This window comes from Columba livia, chromosome 3 (genome assembly GCF_036013475.1).
Source record: "Columba livia isolate bColLiv1 breed racing homer chromosome 3, bColLiv1.pat.W.v2, whole genome shotgun sequence".
NCBI lineage: Eukaryota > Metazoa > Chordata > Aves > Columbiformes > Columbidae > Columba > Columba livia.
In genome coordinates, this window is record NC_088604.1 from 1164678 (window position 1) to 1183107 (window position 18430).

At 57.2% G+C, this 18430-nt stretch overlaps 3 protein-coding genes across 13 annotated transcripts in view; 1 reads left to right on the forward strand and 2 right to left on the reverse strand.

Moving 5' to 3' along the window:
* OTOF (otoferlin) overlaps positions 1–2041 on the forward strand; it is a 115373-nt gene extending 113332 nt beyond the window's left edge. For all 7 annotated transcript variants that reach the window (XM_065055469.1, XM_065055472.1, XM_065055466.1 and 4 more), the window contains 3 exons: positions 321–499; positions 673–773; positions 920–2041. In XM_065055469.1, the coding sequence (XP_064911541.1) occupies positions 321–499; positions 673–773; positions 920–1100 (461 nt within the window). In that variant the 3' untranslated portion in view covers positions 1101–2041. The remainder of the gene's footprint in view (positions 1–320; positions 500–672; positions 774–919) is intronic.
* On the reverse strand, positions 1986–10732 carry LOC110356082 (uncharacterized). Of its 5 annotated transcripts, none has more exons than XM_065055476.1 (8): positions 10502–10732; positions 9292–9379; positions 8284–8509; positions 7574–7702; positions 4259–4359; positions 3963–4151; positions 3568–3737; positions 1986–3298 (listed from the first exon to the last, which is right to left on the reverse strand). In XM_065055476.1, the coding sequence occupies exons 5-8, from the start codon at positions 4310–4312 to the stop codon at positions 2212–2214; spliced, it is 1500 nt and encodes a 499-aa protein (XP_064911548.1). In that variant the 5' UTR covers positions 4313–4359; positions 7574–7702; positions 8284–8509; positions 9292–9379; positions 10502–10732; the 3' UTR covers positions 1986–2211. The 5 variants fall into 5 exon arrangements, with proteins under 5 accessions (XP_064911548.1, XP_064911549.1, XP_064911550.1 ...); XM_065055477.1 differs by having other exon boundaries at positions 10490–10732; XM_065055478.1 differs by lacking the exon at positions 4259–4359 and having other exon boundaries at positions 8284–9379; positions 10502–10723.
* Positions 10733–11102: 370 nt separating this feature from the next.
* LOC110356084 (uncharacterized) lies at positions 11103–13325 on the reverse strand. Its single transcript, XM_065055481.1, has 4 exons — positions 13139–13325; positions 12858–13031; positions 11614–12634; positions 11103–11263 (listed from the first exon to the last, which is right to left on the reverse strand). Exons 1-3 carry the CDS (start codon positions 13295–13297, stop codon positions 11633–11635), a joined length of 1335 nt encoding a protein of 444 aa, XP_064911553.1. The 5' UTR covers positions 13298–13325; the 3' UTR covers positions 11103–11263; positions 11614–11632.
* Positions 13326–18430: the final 5105 nt, after the last annotated feature.

The following is an 18430-nucleotide window of genomic DNA, read 5'->3' on the forward strand; positions in this document are numbered from 1 at the left end:
CTGGGGCAATGGGCTGGACAAGTGGGGAGCAGTGTGGGATGAGACAAAGCCTATATAAGAGAAGAACCCAGAAGGGCAGCTCTGCTCTTCAAGTCCACAATGTCCTACAAACCTCTTTAGATGCTGCAGATAGGATGAGAGCCCTTGTCTCCACTGCTACTGTTCAAAAGCTGCTCCTGAAGCAAAGATGTCAGCTTGTTAATTCACAGAACTAGCTCAAAGCTGCTCTCCAGGGCAGGACATGCTGGTCCAGCCCATCTCCAGCCAAGGACTCAGCATTTTGGGGGTGCCAACATCTGTCCTCCCCTTTCTCCTGCCAGGGGCCATCGAGCTGGACCTGAACCGTTTCCCCCGGGGAGCAAAGACATCGAAACAGTGCAGCCTGGAGATGGTGACGAATGAGGCAGAGCTGCCCATGATCTCCATCTTCAAGCAGAAGCGGGTGAAGGGCTGGTGGCCGTTCGTGGCCAGAGATGAGAACGATGAGCTGGAGGTCACTGTAAGGATGGGGAAAAAGCAGGGATTTTGCATCCTGGGGCTTGCGCTCTTTGCAGAAACCCCCAATCCCTGCTCTTGCCTGTGTCCCCTCAGGTCCCCTCTTGTCACCACGTCAGGAGGGGCTGAGGCGGGGAGCACTGCCTGGGTCTCAGCACAAGTCTCTGCTCCTTGCAGGGGAAAGTCGAGGCTGAACTGCACCTTCTGACGGCAGAGGAGGCGGAGAAATCCCCTGCTGGGCTGGCTCGCAACGAGCCTGACCCACTGGAGAAACCCAAGTGAGTAGGAAACCCCACTCCCCAGAGGACACCGGGGTCCTGGGACGTGCTGTGGGGTGGTCCCTGGGGGGACAGCAAGGCATGGGGAGGTGAGGAGGGGCCACCATCGCGTTGGCATTAACAATGGGTATTTGTTTCCTCTGCAGCCGCCCAGACACGTCCTTCATCTGGTTCCTGAACCCACTCAAGTCCATCAAATACCTCATCTGCACGCGCTACAAGTGGCTCATCATCAAAATTGTCCTGGCCCTGTTGCTCCTCATCATGATCGCCCTCTTCCTCTACAGCATGCCAGGCTACATGGTCAAGAAGCTGCTGGGAGCATGAAGCACGGGAGCCTCCCGTGTCCCCAGCGCTGCGCCAGCACCTCCCCCGGTTCTGTGCCCTTCTCCTCCCCACAGCCTCAGGGGACATCTCCTCCCTGCTGCTGGGCCCCCCCTTTTCCCTTCCTCCTCTGTGGGCTCCATTTGTGGCTTTAGTCCAAGAGAAACAAGGCTGGAGGACAGTATCGATCTGGGGCTTGTGAAGGTGCCCAGCTGGCTACTGCGGGGCAACCAGCCTGGGAGGCTTGGAACCCTTTGCCCACCAGAGCCATGGCTGGTGTAACCCCAGGAAAATCAACCCCCAGCGCCGGGGGAAGGGGAGCGAGAGCTGGGGCTGCATGGCTGGGGCGGTGGGGGTGCTCCCGAACAGCTCCTCCTTGGAGGGACATTCAGAAACAAGGATGGAGCAGGGACCTGGGACAGCTGGGGACGTGCCAGCCCCCGCAATGCCTGTCCCCTCTGCCAGCACCGTCCCTGCTCCACTAATAGCTCTGGAGGTCACTGTCCCCCCATATGGGTGCCCATCCCACCACAGGGACATGAGGTATTGTGTCCTGGCAGCCACCAAGGCCCTGCGCTCCCCTCCTGTGACTCTGGCACAGGCGGGGCAGCGTCCAGCAGCTAAAACATCTTCCGAAAGTCACTGACCAAGCTGTGGTGGCGGCTGGACAGCCAGAGGGCTCACAGGGAGCCACGTTCTCTGGCAGCAGGAGCTCCCCGTGGCCTTTCTGATTCTCGGTTTATTTTTTTTGGATTGATGCATATTGTGGCTGGAGTCTTTCTTGCCACGTATATTAGAGAAGGGCTCAGTATACAGCTGTCGAAAAGCCACCTTTCTCAGCTTCAAGTCTGCAAGATCCTCTTAGAAAAACTGAGGACATCTCGGGAATGGTTTTAAGATACTACAGTTTTAATGAGTCAATAAAAATCGGCTTTCACTTCTGGGTTCTCTGCTGAGGCCTCACATTAGTGGGGAGATGTCTCACTGCTGCCTGCTTTTCCAGACAAGTCCTTTCCTCCTCCACTCTGCCCCACTGCTTCCCAGTCCCAGTCTGTTCTGCCGCTGCCTCTCCCCAGTTCCCCATGCAGGTGGGAGCAGGTGTGCAGCCATGTCCTCACACCACCGCCTCCGTGGTGCGTGTGAGCGCGCCAGCCCTGCGCTCGAGATCCAGCCGCACCATCTGCTCCCACTCCGCGGCATCCCAGGAGTGCTGGATGCGCTGCTGCAGACTGAGCGCCGGCCCCAGGTCCTTGAACCACACCGCGGGCAGCGGCTCCAGCCCAGCCCTGCGCAGCCGCTCCAGGGCTGCACGGGAGAGGGGCTGTGCCCATGGGGGCCAGGGATATTTGGTGACCGCACTGGGGAGAGACTCCCCCTGCCCAGCCGGTTGCAGGTCTGGAGCAGCCCTTGTGTCCTTCTTGCCCAGTCCTATCTGTCCCTCTGGTGTCCCCTGGGTGCTGAGGATGGGACATGACACCTGCGAGGTCTCACTGTCCCCAGGGCTCCTGGACCGCGTGGAGACCGCACTGTGGAGAGACCCCCCCTGCCCAGCTGGCTGCAGGTCTGCGCTGCCGGCATCGCTGCGTTCTGTCCAAAGCTGCTGTTCAGGAGCAGCCCTTGTGTCCTGCCCATCCGGTCCCATTTGTCCCTGTGGTGTCCTGAGGACAGAATGTGGGACCTTCAAGCACTCGCTGCCCCAAAGGCTCGTGGGCAGAGAATGGTCACAGTCCTTGCAGCTCATCTCGGGGGCAGATTCAGGGAGCACCTGCATTCTTTCCCATGTGTAGACCATCTCCCCACAGAAGAACAGCTCAAACTTCAGCTCCAAATCCATCTCTACCAGTTTCCCCTCGACCATCATCATGTCCAATCTGTGGAGGATGACAACCAGCACAGGCAGGTCCTCGGGTTCATCGCAGTGCGGGCAGCTGCTCGTGAGGCATCGACGGCACCGCAGGCAGACCAGATACTCTCTACTCTTGGATTTGTGCAAGACTGGAGTCCTGCTATTCTGAGATGTTTCCTTCAGCTCCTCCATCAGGTCATAGCAGATTGAGATGATGTCCAGGGAGTCCACGAGGGATCTGCTGAGCTCCTCCATGTTGCCGATGGAGTGCCGGTTCCTGGGGAGCTGCCTTGTAGAGGCTGCTTCCCCATCGCAGCTGCTTCTCCACAATTCTCCTTGCCGGGGAATGCACTGGCTGTGGGGGAAATAGCGGCTGGACTGTGGGGGCTGCTGTGGGGCAGGACAGAGCCAGCACCCTCTCTCTGCCTTCTCCCGTCCCATGGGAGATCTCCCAGCTCCCCGGTTCCAGCCCTGCCAGCTCTGGGGTGGCTGGCTGAGCTGGGGACCTGGGGACATGGGCCAAGCCCAGCCCAGCAGCGCGAGGGCAGAGCGAGGGGCTGGGCACCTGCAGCTCAGGGCTGGGGCTCCCGAGGGGCTGCCCCTGCAGGGAAGGGCTCTCCTTACCCAGACCTGGAGCTCTCTGCAGACACCTCCTCGCCTTCACAGGGCTCCGGCTGCGATGGGCTCCCTTGGCCGGGAGCCGCAGCGGAGCCCCGGGCAGCTCTGGGACAGGGCTGCTCCCCCATGGGGTCCGTCCCGCTGCTGCTCTGCGGGCTCTTGCTCACACAGGTGCCCTGTCCGCAGGAAGCAAAGCCCGGGTTAGTGCAGGGTGTCTCCTCTCGGCCAGGAAACAAGGACCCGGGAAGGGGGGCTGGAGTGACAGGGACAGGAGTGGCCCAGCCCCAAGCCTGGTGCCCAGCGGAGGTGGCTCGGTGGCTCCAGGGCAGGGGCCCGGCTGGGTGGGCAATGGCCACTGCTCACTGTTCCCTCCCAAAACGGGGCCCAGGACAGACACTGACCTTCACCTTGGTGGTGTTGGCCCAACGGGCCATGTAGATGCTCACACCCATGATGCCCAACGAGGTGATGGTGCGGGGCAGCAGGATGTTGCACAGGACCCAGACAGTCAGGAATAAGATGAAGGTGAGCAGGGTCAGCTGCCATTCCCCCATGTCCCTGACACAGCTCCAGAATCTCCTCTGGGGTCTCTGCAGGACGAGGGAATGTGCAAAGGATCAGCTGGGGAGGCCGAGACACCCGGCGAGATCCCCGGGGTGAGGAGAGGTTGGGGTGACACCGAAGCACCCGCTCCTACCTGCGCCTTTGCTTCTCCTTCCATCTCTGATGTGTTTTCCACACACTTGCCCATCTCGCTTGCTCGCTTGCCCACTGGCTCGCGCACAGTCAAAGTGACACCTGAGCCTCCCCGAAACCAAGTGAAATAAGGGCCACGTTTGTGATGCAACGGTGACATCACATTGACACACAAGGGCTGCCCCGGTGCCCCAAGTGCCACAGGGGATGGTGCAGCCGCCCCAGAGAGCCCCTGCGTCAGGGTTTGGGGGACACAGCCCAGGGCCTGCAGGGAGCAGGAAAGTCCTTCTGGGCCACCCACCTGCACCCCTGGGCACAATGGGCCACTGTGCCAGCCACCTGGGCCTGGAGGCACCACCGGGCTCTGTGTGTCCCCAGCCGGCCCCGCTCGCCCCAACGCTCCCCTGCACTTCGGACCAGCAGTGCTGCTGCAGAACATGAAAAATCTATTTAGGCTGGTGATAAGCACCAGACTTTATTCTAAACAGGACTGTTTAGTTGAGAACCAAATAGAAGTGGAAAAGGAAGGGAAGAAATGAGAGAGAAAGCAACAGAAAGAAAAAGAGAAAGAAAGAGGGAGCGAGAGAGATAGAAAGGAAGACAGAAAGAGAGCAAGAAAGAAAGACAATGAAGGAAAGAAAGAGACAGAAAGACAGGAAGAAAGACAGGAAGAAAGACAGGAAGAAAGACAGAAGGAAAGAACACACCAGCCCTCCATCAGCAACGCAGAGAGCTCAGCAGATCCCATTTTGTCAGCCCCATTATTGGTGCTGAAATACGGCCCCAGGGGCCCTGTGAGAGATCGCTGGGTGCTCTGCTCTGCTGGTCCTGGCTGAGTCAGCAGAACCCCTGGTGCGTCGTGTCAGCCCCATCCAAACCAGCACCAGCAGAGGCCACCCCGTCTGCCAGCGCCACCCCAACGCTCCACAGGACCTCGTCCTGCAGAAACACCTCCTGACCAACCTGGCTCCAACAGCCGCCCGGCACAGCCCGGCCCTGGCCTTCCACGCTGCGCTGCCCCTGCCCACGCTCCTCCTGGTCCCACCTTGTCCTGCCGGAGCTCTACGCCACCACCTCTGCGGTGTGCAAGGGCGCGTGAGCCCTGCGCTGGACACCTAGATGCACCATCTGCTCCCACTCCACGGTGCCGGTGGAGCTGTGGGAAGCAGGAAGGTCCTTCTGGGCCACCCACCTGCACCTCCGGGCAGACTCCAGAATTTATTCTAAGCAGAACTGTTCAGTGAAAAGCCAAATAGAAATAGGGAAGGAAGGGAGGAAGTGAGAGGGAAAGGGAGAGGGAAAGGGAGAGGGAAAGGGAGAGGGAAAGGGAGAGGGAAAGGGAGAGGGAAAGGGAGAGGGAAAGGGAGAGGGAAAGGGAGAGGGAAAGGGAGAGGGAAAGGGAGAGGGAGAGGGAGAGGGAGAGGGAGAGGGAGAGGGAAAGGAGGAAGGAAAGAAGGAAAGGAAAAAAAGAAAGAGAGAGGAAGACAAGAGAGGAAGAACGGATTACCAGCCCTCCATCAGCAACGCGGAGGAGCTCAGCAGATCCCTCAGGGAGCCCTGGACATGACCAAAATCTGCCTTGAGGTGCTGGAGGAGCTGCTGCTCCAATATCAGTGTGTCAACCCTCAAACCCCATGAGACACCAGGAGGAGGGAACATCCCGTGTGCCTGCGGCGCCGCCGATGCCTCCCCAGCAGCTGCCCGCCCTGCAGCGAGCCCGAGAACAACAGGACCTGCCCGCGCTGGTCGTCGTCCTCAACACCCCGGACATGGAGGAGGATGACGAGGAGCAACTGGACGTGGAAATGTGGGTGGAGCTTGAGCTGGCCATAGGTGGGGAGCTGGTCTGCAACTGGGAGACAAACGAGCTGATCCCTCGTTCCCCCCAGGCAGCGCTGCTGGGGCTGCGACAGACGCGTGATCAGATATGTCGGGATAAGGCTGGATGAACAGCAACCGGGCCAACGGGACAGGTTTCGCAGGAGAACACGGAGGCTTCTGCAAAGGCACCTTGCACAGGGGGATCTCACATCATCCGCTTCCGAAGGGGATTCTTTTGACCCTTGTTTTCCCGTTCCCTTGTTTTCCTTGTTGTCACCAGAAGAGCCTGGCTCCATCCTCCTGACACTGCCCCTTTCCATCTTGATCCCCAGGAATGAGTCCCCCCTCAGTCTCCTCTTGTCCAGCTCCAGAGCCCCAGCTCCCTCAGCCTTTCCTCACACGGGAGATGCTCCACTCCCTTCAGCATCTTGGTGGCTGCGCTGGACTCTCTCCAGCAGTTCCCTGTCCTGCTGGAACTGAGGGGCCACAGCTGGACACAATATTCCAGGTGTGGTCTCCCCAGGGCAGAGCAGAGGGGCAGGAGAACCTCTCTGACCTACTGACCACCCCCTTCTAACCCACCCCAGGTACCATTGGCTTCCTGGCCACAAGGGCCCAGTGCTGGCTCATGGTCACCCTGCTGTCCCCAGGACCCTCAGGTCCCTTTCCCCTACACTGCTCTCCAACAGGTCATTCCCCAACTTACACTGGAACCTGGGGTTGTTCCTGCCCAGATTCAAGACTCTACACTTGCCCTTGTTCTAGTTCATTAAATTTTTCCTGCCCAGCTCTCCAGCCTGTCCAGGTCTCTGGTGGCAGCACAGCGTCCAGTGTCACCACTGCTCCCAGCCTGGTGAATCACGGGGAGGAAGAGCAAGCCTGGACATGAAGCCAAAGCTCAAACTGACTGCAACTGTTTGACTGTAGAGGTACTGATTTGCATCAACACCTCTATTCGTTTTAGAGGCTGTGAGGTATTGAACAATAGTTGTTGCTGACCTGTATTTTTGACCATGTATGATCTAGTTTTAAATATTTCTAGAGGCAGTTTGTTTTCCTTTATAAACTTAGCAGGTGTTGTTCCCGTTGTGGTTGTACCCGGTATGGTTGTGCTCAGCTTATTGACATCTGTTCTACCTCTGACTCTTCTCATCACCCTCTACCATTGGGATTCTCTTCACAAGTTGCAACCGCAGGTTTCATTACAATGAAACTGCACCAACGGTGCGGCTCACTTGTAAAGATAAAACCGTTTTCACATTCAGCCTCCCGTTCGTTTGGAACGTAACTATGGACAGCTATCCGAAATGCCTTCTCGTGATGGATCCAGGGATCCTCCCACATTCTATTTTAACTTTGCATCCTGCTCCTCCCCAAAGCCCGGGCACTTCAATAGCAGCCTCATTAAACCCCTGTCTGCCTCCCACTACCCACCTCCACTCATTATTTAAGTAAATCGCATTTCCGTGCACGAGTGCAGTGGCAAGATTCATACCTGGCTCATTGGGGGGAATTCTTAATTCCTCCCCAGCTGGAGTTCAAAGCCGTGGCCATTTCAGAGTTGACCATGGGCTGGGAAGAGCTGGACCAGCAACTTGTTTCTTGTTTGCCATTCCATGGGGTGCTGTAAGAGATAATAAATAGACACTGAACACGGACTTGTCCCCCTTTTTATTTTCTTTACCTATAGTCATTGGTTAGCTGGTTGGCTCTTCACTATTCACTTGGTATAGCCAATTTTCTATGCCTAGAACTTTAACAGCAGAATGAGATCACAGTTGGACAGGATACAGCCAGCCCAGCCCGTTTAGGTTCTGATTTCTATTTGTATGTGAACACTCTGACACCTCGTCCCAGCGCCTGCGGGGAACATGAAGGGAAGGTGCCCCTGGGCCACCACCTGCACCCTGGGCACGATGGGCCAGTGTGACAGTCGCCTGGGCCTGGAGACACCGGGCTCTGTGTGTCCCCAGCCCCCGGCGATCCCCGCACCCTGTGCACAGTAACACAGACAAGCTACCCAGGCTGCAGCAAGCTCCAGACTTCATTCTGACCAGAACCACTTAGTGGAGAACCAACGAGAAACAGGGTTTACGCAGAAGTACTCAACACTCTGACAACACTAAACAACACAGATTCGGGTACTGGTTGGGAGTTTAATTACTAAAGGTGAGGAATCTCAAGGATCCCCACAAGATCACTCACCACATCAGTGAGATGGCTGAATCCTCAAGGAACATTCTCCAGATGCCATCCCGCTCCAAGCACAATCTTCCATCACAAACGCACCGCTCCAAGGTCATCGACTCACAGCAAAGGCTGAATCTGGCAGCTCCATTTATACCCTCAGTCCAACCTAGGCTGTTGTCACTTATGGCAGTTGTCCAGAAACTTCTCTCAGCTCAGGAGTTTCATTGGGCAAGGGCCCCGTCTGTTGACCAAGGGGCGGGTACATGGCCATAGTGGTCTATGGGTGAAGAAGCTTCTGGTGCTTTCAGGGTGGTGGTTGGGGGGGTGAACCTGCCACAAATGGGCCAACCCTGGAGACATCCCAGGCTGGACGGGGCTCTGAGCACCCTGAGCTGGTGCAGATGTCCCTGCTCATGGCAGGGGGAACTGGGGGAGATTTAACGGTCCCTTCCCACCCAAACCATCCTGTGATTCTGCGGTTGCTGGTTGTCTCTGCCCGTTCCCCACTCCACCTGCTGCAGGTCACCGATGAGCTCGTTCTTTTCCAGAAGCCGCGTGAATTCATATCCCCACACTGAGGTGCCTGTGCAGACCCAAACCCCTCGTGTTTCCACACTATGGTGGGGTTCGATGGGCACTGCAAGGACATCCATACCCTCCGGGCTCGTCCCTGTCCTGTCAAACCCTGCAGGGCAGCAGCACCAAGAGGAATGTGCTGAGAGCACCTGCTTATTTTGCTTCCCCTGCGTGTGCGGATGGGGCTCGGGATTTGGGCTGGGGTTTGGATGCACAGCGACAGTCCCAGATCCTTCCAGCCCAAGGGCTGTTTGTCCCAGGGGACTCATCTCGCAGGATCCAGCCCAAGAATCACCCCCCACTCAGTCCTGAGGAGTTTCTGTCCCTGCTTCTTCTCCCATAAGCGCTGCTGTGTGACACTGAGCACCGCACGGAGCTAAAAGGAGGGTAAGGCCGAACATCTAGAGGTCAGGGACACGAGAGGACCTTCCCGTCCTCCTGCCGCACCTGCCCGCTCTCCTCTATCTCCTTATGGCTCCTTCTCTGCTCTTCCTCCTCAACCGCCTTGGGCTCCGCATCTTCTCCAAGGGCCGCCCTGGGCAGAAAAGGGGAAAACACAGAACATTTTGCACCCTGCCGCTCGGAGATGCCCTTGGATCTGGGATCCCAGCCGGGCTGCACGTTCAGCACAGCACAATTCGCTCTCTGTCCCCCCCGCTGGGTTCAGTCCCAGGTGTGGCGGGTTCACTCGACCCCCAGCCAAAGCAGAGCAGTTTGGTCCAGGCTCCAGAGGAGGGAACGGCCTGAGCCGCAGCCAGGCCAACAACTCCCGCCAGGAGACCCACGGGAAGCAGAACGGGAACCGAACCCCAATAACTTGTGGGCTCAGGGAGTCCCGTGCAGACTTTTCCTACCGTGTGCAATTTGGCTACGAGTCAACTCTATAAATACAACCCTTTACTCTATAAATACAACAGCCTGGATGAGCTACTGTGAGCTCTCCCTGCTGAATAAGTGAGCTGGGTGGCCATGGTTTTACTGCTCACAGGTCAGTGGATGAGCCCAATTTAAGTGTAACACTAATAATTTAGCTTAAGTAGATGCACACTAAATATAATGAATTATTTAGAGATATAAGGTTGTATGATTTTTAATACACTCCCTGCTTCATGTTACTTACTAGGCTGGATGTGCCTCCATGACAGAAGTCCCTGACTTTGGGCTGAGCTGGGATTGCGGGGGTGGTCCCTGACCCGCTGCCATTCAGCAGGGAGTGGGGGGGTCTCTGCCTGGCTCAGGATTCAGGGTGGTCCCCGGCCCAAGGCCACTTTGGGGGGAGGTCCTGGGTGCCAGGAAGGCTGGAAAGGCCACGTTGGCTCCCTGCCCCCCGCCAGTTTGTGGTAGGGGTGCTGACCCAGGGCTGGTGTGGGGCGGGGCTGCTCTGAGCCCTGGGGACGGTCTCCCAGCCTGTGCCGGTCCTGGGGGCAGCTCGGCACGGGGTGCCACTTTGGGGTGAGGGGACTGTTTGGGGGTGGGGGCATGAACTCCAGTGGCAGTTTGGGGAAGAGGAGATCACCTGCGAACAGACAGAGTCTGGGGAGAAGGAGCGGGACCTGGTGCCGGCGTGGGGCAGGGAGCGGCCTGAGCCCGGCTCTGATTAGGCGGTGCACGTGGGTGTGCAGGCGGGGGCGGGGGAAACACGAACCCCGTTTCTCACCGGCGCTTGGCATCAAGGCGGGCAGACATGCGGCGGCGGCGGGCGGCGATGCGCTCCTGGGGCCCGGGGTCGCTGGGGGCCGGGCCCGGTGCCCGCCATCCCGCACCCGCGCCCGCTGCCCGGCTCATGGAGCCCCGGCCCGCCCGGAGCGGCGGCTGCTGCGCATGCGCACGGCGGCTGCGGCGTCCCTGCACTGCTTAGCAACGCCAACACCGCGCATGCGCGTCGGCGCTCGTTCCCTCGTGTAAAAACGTCGCAGTGCGCATGCGCGGCGCTTTCCTGCCTACTCCCAGCGACCGTTAGGGACGGGGAACGTCTGCGGACCCGAGCTGAGGGGAAGCGGCGATAAAGGGGGTCAGGGCGGAGTTCTTGGTGCTGCAAAACGGCCCCGAGGGCCCTTCGAGAGCTCGCTGGGTGCCGTGTGCTCTGCGCGGCTGGTCCTGGCTGGGTCAGCAGAACCCTGTGAGGCAGCACGGGGCCTGTGCCAGGATCCCGCTGTGCCCAGCGCCCGCCCCCCGCCAGCCCCGCGGAGCCAGGAGCTTGTTCCCCCGGTTTAGTCCACAAATGAAGAGCTCCGGAGGCTGTTTCAAGGATTGCAGAGTTTTATTCTGACAGAAGCGTGGTGTCAGCGCTGAGCTCTCCGCTCACAGCTGCTCTTCGGGGCTCTGCTGCTCGAGGCCTCCAGGGGCGACAGGCGGGTCTTTGCTCCATCCCAGCAGAGCTCCAGGCGCTTGGGGGCTCCTCCTGTCCTTGGTCCCGCGGCTGCACAGGGAGCAAACGAGTCGGGGGTGTGAGCAGCAGCATGGGACGTCCCCTGGACCCCAGCAGGGTGGGGGCAGCTGGCTCAGCGCTCAGGGAACCAGCTGCCACCTGCTGCAGCATCTCCATGGGCCAAGGGGGCCCAGCCAGCGGGGAGTCAGCACTTTGTGTCAGCCCCATCCAAACCAGCACCAGCAGAGGCCACCCCGTCTGCCAGCGCCACCCCAACGCTCCACAGGACCTCGTCCTGCAGAAACACCTCCTGGCCAACCTGACTCCAACAGCCGCCCGGCACAGCCCGGCCCTGGCCTTCCACGCTGCGCTGCCCCTGCCCACGCTCCTCGCGGTCTCACCTTGTCCTGCTGGAGCTCTTCACACCACCTCCTCCGTGGTGTGCAAGGGCACGTCAGCCCTGCGCTGGAGATCCAGATGCACCATCTGGTCCTGCTCCACGGTGTCGGTGGGTTCCGAGCTCCCTGTGGTGCACAGACAGCCCAGTGCGGCCCCAAGGCTCCTCATCACGGTGGCCCAGGAGTGCTGGATGCTCTGCTGCAGACTGAGCCCCCGCCCCAGGACTTTGAACCGCACCGGGGGCAGCGGCTCCAGCCCAGCCCCGCGCAGCCGCTTCAGGGCCGCAGGGGAGGGGGCCTGTGCCCATGGGGGCCAGGGATACACGGAGACTGCGCTGGGGAGAAACTCCCCCTGCCCAGCCGGCTGCAGGTCTGGAGCAGCCCATGTGTCCTTCTCGGCCAGTCCTGTCTGTCCCTCTGGTGTCCCCTGGGCCCTGAGGATGGACTGTGGGGCCTTCGAGCACTCGCTGCCCCAAAGGCTCGTGGGCAGAGACCCGTCACAGTCCTTGCAGCTCGTCTCGGGGGCTCTTTCTGGGAGCATCTGTATTTTCTCCCATGTGTAGACCGGCTCTCCACTGATGATGAGTGCAAAGATCAGCCTCATTTTCACATCCAGTTCTGGCTCCAGGCCACCAATGTAAGACACCAGGCCCATTTTTTGGAGAACAACAACCAGCACGGGCAGGTCCTGTTGTTCCTCAGGCTCGCTGCAGTGCGGGCAGCTGCTGGTGACACATCGACGGCACTCCAGGCATACGGGATATTTGCTCATCCTGTCTTCAGGTGGGACATGAGACTCGCCATCCCGAGATCTTATCCTCAGCTTCTCCAGCAGGCTAAGGCAGACTTCAGTCATGTCCAGGGACTGCATCAGGGATCTGGCGAGCTCCTCCGTGTTGCCGATGGAGTGCCGGTTGCTGGGGAGCTTGGAGCTGCTGTCAGCACAGGCGGCTATGGGACAGGGCTGCTCCCCCATGGGGTCCGTCCCGCTGCTGCTCTGCGGGCTCTTGCTCACACAGGTGCCCTGTCCGCAGGAAGCAAAGCCCGGGTTAGTGCAGGGTGTCCCCTCTCGGCCAGGAAACAAGGACCCGGGAAGGGGGCCTGGAGTGACAGGGACAGGAGTGGCCCAGCCCCAAGCCTGGTGCCCAGCGGAGGTGGCTCGGTGGCTCCAGGGCAGGGGCCCGGCTGGGTGGGCAATGGCCACTGCTCACTGTTCCCTCCCAGAACGGGGCCCAGGAGACACTGACCTTCACCTTGGTGGTGTTGGCCCATCGGGCCTTGTAGGTGTCCACACCCAGGATGCCGAACAAGATGCAGGGCAGCAGGATATTGCAGAGGGCGGCAACAGGCAGGATTACGATGAAGGTCAGCAACCATTCCCCCATGCTCCTGACACAGCTCCAGAATCTCCTCTGGGGTCTCTGCAGGACGAGGGAATGTGCAAAGGATCAGCTGGGGAGGCCGAGACACCCGGCGAGATCCCCGGGGTGAGGAGAGGTTGGGGTGACACCGAAGCACCCGCTCCTACCTGCGCCTTTGCTTCTCCTTCCATCTCTGATGTGTTTTCCACACACTTGCCCATCTCGCTTGCTCGCTTGCCCACTGGCTCGCGCGCAGTCAAAGTGACACCTGAGCCTCCCTGAAACCAAGTGAAATAAGGGCCATGTTTGTGATGCAACAGTGACATCACATTGCCACACAAGGGCTGCCCCGGTGCCCCAGGGCTGAGCTGGCGCAGGGGATGGTGCAGCCGCCCCAGAGAGCCCCTGCGTCAGGGTTTGGGGGACACAGCCCAGGGCCTGCGGGGAGCAGCCCCACGGGGAGCCAGAGCGGCCATCCCCAGGGGCAGCGGTTCTGAGCAGCCAGGGACCCTGTGCTGGTCTCTCGGCTCCTCTCCTGCCCCAGGGATCCTGGCCAGGCCCTGGGACACCCTGTTGGGGCCGCAGGGAGGCCCGAGGGGGAAGGATGGGGGCGGGTTGGGCCAGATCCCCTCAGGTCTCCTCAGGGCAATTCCCGTCTGCCCACAGGAGCCGTCAAGGTGACTTTTCGGGCCAGCGCTCCCTACGCTGCCCTGGCCTGGCTGTGGAAGAGCCCGTTGACCTGGGACCGGCCATGGGCCGGGGTGGCCGGTCCCCTCCCGCGGTGCCGGCGGGTGCGAGTCTCTGTGTCCCCAGCTGAACCAAATAGAAACGGGGTTTATGCAAAAGAACTCAACACTGACAACATTAAACAACACAGATTTGGGTACTGCTTGAGAGTTTAATTACTACATAGCTGGTTGAGACTCAAGTGATCCCAAAACTCTGGGATGATGGTTTGAAATGTGTGTTTTTCCCACTTGTACAAAGGGAGAACTCTCAGGGGTCCCCAGGTCAGCGAGATTGCCGAATCCTCAAGGAACGTTCCTTAGATGCCATTCCAGTCTGAGGAGGAGAACCTTGCACTGCAGACCTGCTGCTCCAAGGACACCAACTCAACGGTGGTCTCCAGCACCTCCAGTCCCTCCTCTGCTGCCACCACGCGATTTTGGAGGGGACAGAACAAGTGTGCCCATCACCGTGAGCCAGGCCTTGCCCTGTGTCCCTGCCTGTCACCCATGGATGTGCACAGGTCATGGGTGACGCAGCAATGCGGGAAGAGGCTGGGCCACTGTGGTGATACAGGGAATTGACAATTAACTAATTTAACACTTAAAGAACTAACCCTACCCCACATCGCTAAAGACACTTAGAGAGCCAACCCTTTAACCCACATCACTATTGCCCAGCCTTGCTTAGCTCTGTGTAACTTATTGTACGAGAAACAGGACTTCACTTGCGAGGATAATAATCCTTGGTGCATCCTTGGGTGAACTAGATTACAAAAGCTTGGGCACAGGACAGGAGATAGGCCAGTTTTAACCAAGTTAGCAGTCTGAGACCCAACCAGCTCATCACTCTGGACCAAAGGTGAGCGTGTACAGAGAAGAGGACCCGGGGTCACGCTCACTGCGCAGCTGCAACCAGGAGGAGCCAGAGTTGGAGACAATGGTCTCCTGAACTCATTGTAATAAGAACCGCCTTCTTGGGGACAGGTTATGAGTATGTACAGGCGTTCCTAGAGCTTTCATGAATATGTAACACTTTACAGCATTTAACCAAGCTCACAGCTACTGGAATTTTACACACGTATTAGGTGAAATGATTCCCCGTGTGTCCGGCACCGTAAATAAGTACATACCTTCCTTATAACCTCAAGGGCTGTGAGGTCATTCCATGCCTCGGTGGCCAGTGGGAGCAGGAGAAACGCAACCAAGGAACAAGTTTTGGAAGGACGAAGGGAAAGTGTAGAGTCCTGCATCTGGGCAGGAACAACCCCAGGTTCCAGTATAGGTTGGGAAATGACAGAGAGCAGTGTAGGGGAAAGGGACCTGGGGGTCCTGGGGACAGCAGGGTGACCATGAGCCAGCACTGGGCCCTTGTGGCCAGGAAGGCCAATGGCATCCTGGGGTGTATTAGAAGGGGGGTGGCTAGTAGATTGAGAGAGGTTCTCCTTCCCCTCTACTCCACCCTGGTGAGACCACACCTGGAATATTGTGTCCAGTTGTGGCCCCTCAGTTCCAGCAGGACAGGGAACTGCTGGAGAGAGTCCAGCGCAGGGCAACGAAGATGATTAAGGGAGTGGAGCGTCTCCCTTATGAAGAAAGGCTGAGGGAGCTGGGGCTCTTTAGTTTGGAGAAGAGGAGACTAAGGGGGGACCTCATTAATGTTTATAAATATATAAAGGGTGAGTGCCATGAGGATGGAGCCAGGCTCTTCTCGGTGGCAAACAATGATAGGACAAGGGGTAATGGGATCAAGCTGGAACACAAGAGGTTCCGCTTCAATTTGAGAAAAAACTTCTTCTCAGTGAGGGTGGCAGAGCCTGGCCCAGGCTGCCCAGGGGGGTTGTGGAGTCTCCTTCTGTGCAGACATTCCAACCCGCCTGGACACCTTCCTGTGTAACCTCATCTGGGTGTTCCTGCTCCATGGGGGGATTGGACTAGATGATCTTTTGAGGTCCCTTCCAATCCCAAACATACTGTGATACTGTGATACTGTGACAAGGTGCCAGGCAGCACAGAGCGCAGCGAAGCAGCAGGCGGGGCCAGGGGCCCGCTCCGCAGCCCCTCGCCGGCTCCCGCGCCCAGGACGCTCCTCAACACGCTCCCAGGAGCTGCTGCACGGGGCCACGGCCCCAGAGAGACACGGGACACGATCCAGCCGCCCACGGGCACACTCAACCATCTTAAACGTCTTTTCCAGCCAAAATGATTCTGAAGAGAAGCTGCTCAATTAACGTACACTGTGATGAAGTTATAAAAGATGTGCCCGTCATTAACCAATTGACATGATCGATGCTTTCTGCAAAACAAGGGGATGTTTTTCAAGTTTTAGATCCTTCCGCATAACAAGGGGAAGACAGAAGATGGTGACACATTGTTTAGAAGCAGAGTGCTTAGCTTGTGTTTAACAATTAATAGATATATTTTAAATAAGAAAACTAATCAGTTATAACTAACTTCATCAGTTATTTCTTAGTATAGAGGTATGGTAAAAATTTCTAAAAATTGTAATTAATATGTAATAATGATGTGAATATAAGCAACGCAAGATCAGCCAGTCGTTGGAGCGCTCATGGAGGATGATCCCCAGCATTCCCCAGCGCTGATAAAGTCAAGAATGCTGCTTAACAATAGAACTGACTCTGCTGTTTGTTTTCTTCCTTCGTTTCAGTTCCAAGATTCCATGTGCTGCCACCGGACCAAGCGCAGCCTGACCCCTCAGCACCACCTCCAGGGTGTGTGGAAGTCACGGCTGGGAGGCCCTATCGGAAGCTCCGTCTCTAAATTTCACAGTATCACAGTACCACAGTATCACAGTATCACAGTATGTTTGGGATTGGAAGGGACCTCAAAAGCTCATCCAGTCCAATCCCCCTGCTGGAGCAGGAACACCCAGGTGAGGTCGCACAGGAAGGTGTCCAGGCGGGTTGGAATGTCTGCAGAGAAGGAGACTCCACAACCCCCTGGGCAGCCTGGGCCAGGCTCTGCCACCCTCACCCCCAACAAGTTGCTTCTCCTCTTGCAGTGGAACCTCCTGTGTTCCAGTTTGATCCCATTACCCCTTGTCCTATCATTGTTTGCCACCGAGAAGAGCCTGGCTCCATCCTCATGGCACTCACCCTTTATATATTTATAAACATTAATGAGGTCCCCCCTTAGTCTCCTCTTCTCCAGACTAAAGAGCCCCAGCTCCCTCAGCCTTTCTTCATAAGGGAGATGCTCCACTCCCTTCAGCATCTTGGTTGCCCTACGCTGGACTCTCTCCAGCAGTTCCCTGTCCTGCTGGAACTGAGGGGCCACAACTGGACACAATATTCCAGGTGTGGTCTCACCAGGGCGGAGTAGAGGGGAAGGAGAACCTCTCTCGATCTACTAGCCACCCCCCTTCTAACCCACCCCAGGTACCATTGGCCTTCCTGGCCACAAGGGCCCAGTGCTGGCTCATGGTCACCCTGCTGTCCCCAGGACCCCCAGGTCCCTTTCCCCTACACTGCTCTCTAATATGTAATTTCCCAACCTATACTGGAACCTGGGGTTGTTCCTGCCCAGATGCAGGACTCTACACTTTCCCTTGTTAAATTCCATCAGGTTATTCCCCGCCCAACTCTCCAGCCTGTCCAGGTCTCTGATGGCAGCACAGCCTTCTGGCGTGTCAGCCACACCTCCCAGCTTGGTGTCATCAGCAAACTTGCTGATAGTACACTCTATTCCCTTGTCTAAATCGTTAATGAATATATTGAATAATATTGGCCCCAGCACTGCTCCCTGAGGCACTGCACTAGATACTGGCCTCCAACTGGACTCCGCACCATTGACTACCACTCTCTGGCTTCTCTCCTTAAGCCAGTTTGCAACCCACCTCACTACTCTATTGTCTAGACCACACCTCCTCAACTGAGCTGTGAGGATGCTGTGGGAGACTGTGTCAAAGGCTTTGCTGAAGTCAAGGTAGACCACATCCACCGCTCTGCCATCATCCATCCACCTTGTTACATTCTCATAAAAGGCTATGAGGTTGGTCAAGCACCACTTACCCTTGGTAAAGCCATGCTGACTGCCCCTAATAACCCTCTAATCCTTGATATGCCTTGAGATGGCACCAAGAAGCTGTTCCATTACTTTCCCAGGGACAGAGGTGAGGCTGACCGGTCTATAATTACCTGGGTCCTCCTTCTTGCCCTTTTTGAAGACTGCAGTGACATTTGCTTTCCTCCAATCCTCGGGCACCTCCCCCGTTTCCCAAGACTTGGCAAAGATGATGGAGAGCGGTCCAGCAGTGACTTCAGCCAGCTCCCTCAGCACCCGCGGGTACATCCCATCTGGACCCGTGGATTTATGGATGTCCAGACTATTTAATTGCTCCCTAACCCAGTCCTCATCGACTAAAGCAAACTCCTCCATTTCGCTGCTTTTTTACACGTAGCCACAAATTCCACAAAAAGAATCACTTCTGGCAAGTATCCTGTGATTAAGAAAGTCAATATATGTGCATCAAGCTATTGCCAAGTATTATCAGCGATCAATAGTGTAGCAGCAATTATTTATAGCAACAGTTAATTAATAGCAAGAATAATAGCAGCAATTGAGAACAGCAGCAGCCAAACCCAGCAGCAATCAAATATAGATAATATTACAATATTACAAAAGATTAATACAATCTTAGCACTGGAGAAGCAAAATTGTCAATAGTATAGCAGTAGATACACTGAGGATGGATGACTTAAATGCATATAAATA

Bases quoted from the DNA above. Each gene is read 5' to 3' on its own strand.
- LOC110356084 (XM_065055481.1), bottom strand. From the start codon at position 13,297: ATGTCACTGTTGCATCACAAACATGGCCCTTATTTCACTTGGTTTCAG. The intron at 13,032-13,138 runs GTAGGAGCGGGT...CTCGTCCTGCAG, and splicing joins AAGGAGAAGCAAAGGCGCAG to AGACCCCAGAGGAGATTCTG. The intron at 12,635-12,857 runs GTCAGTGTCTCC...TCCTGCGGACAG, and splicing joins CCAACACCACCAAGGTGAAG to GGCACCTGTGTGAGCAAGAG.
- LOC110356082 (XM_065055474.1), bottom strand. From the start codon at position 4,696: ATGTTCTGCAGCAGCACTGCTGGTCCGAAGTGCAGGGGAGCGTTGGGG. The intron at 3,738-3,962 runs GTCAGTGTCTGT...TCCTGCGGACAG, and splicing joins CCAACACCACCAAGGTGAAG to GGCACCTGTGTGAGCAAGAG. The intron at 3,299-3,567 runs GTAAGGAGAGCC...TTTCCCCCACAG, and splicing joins GCAGAGAGCTCCAGGTCTGG to CCAGTGCATTCCCCGGCAAG.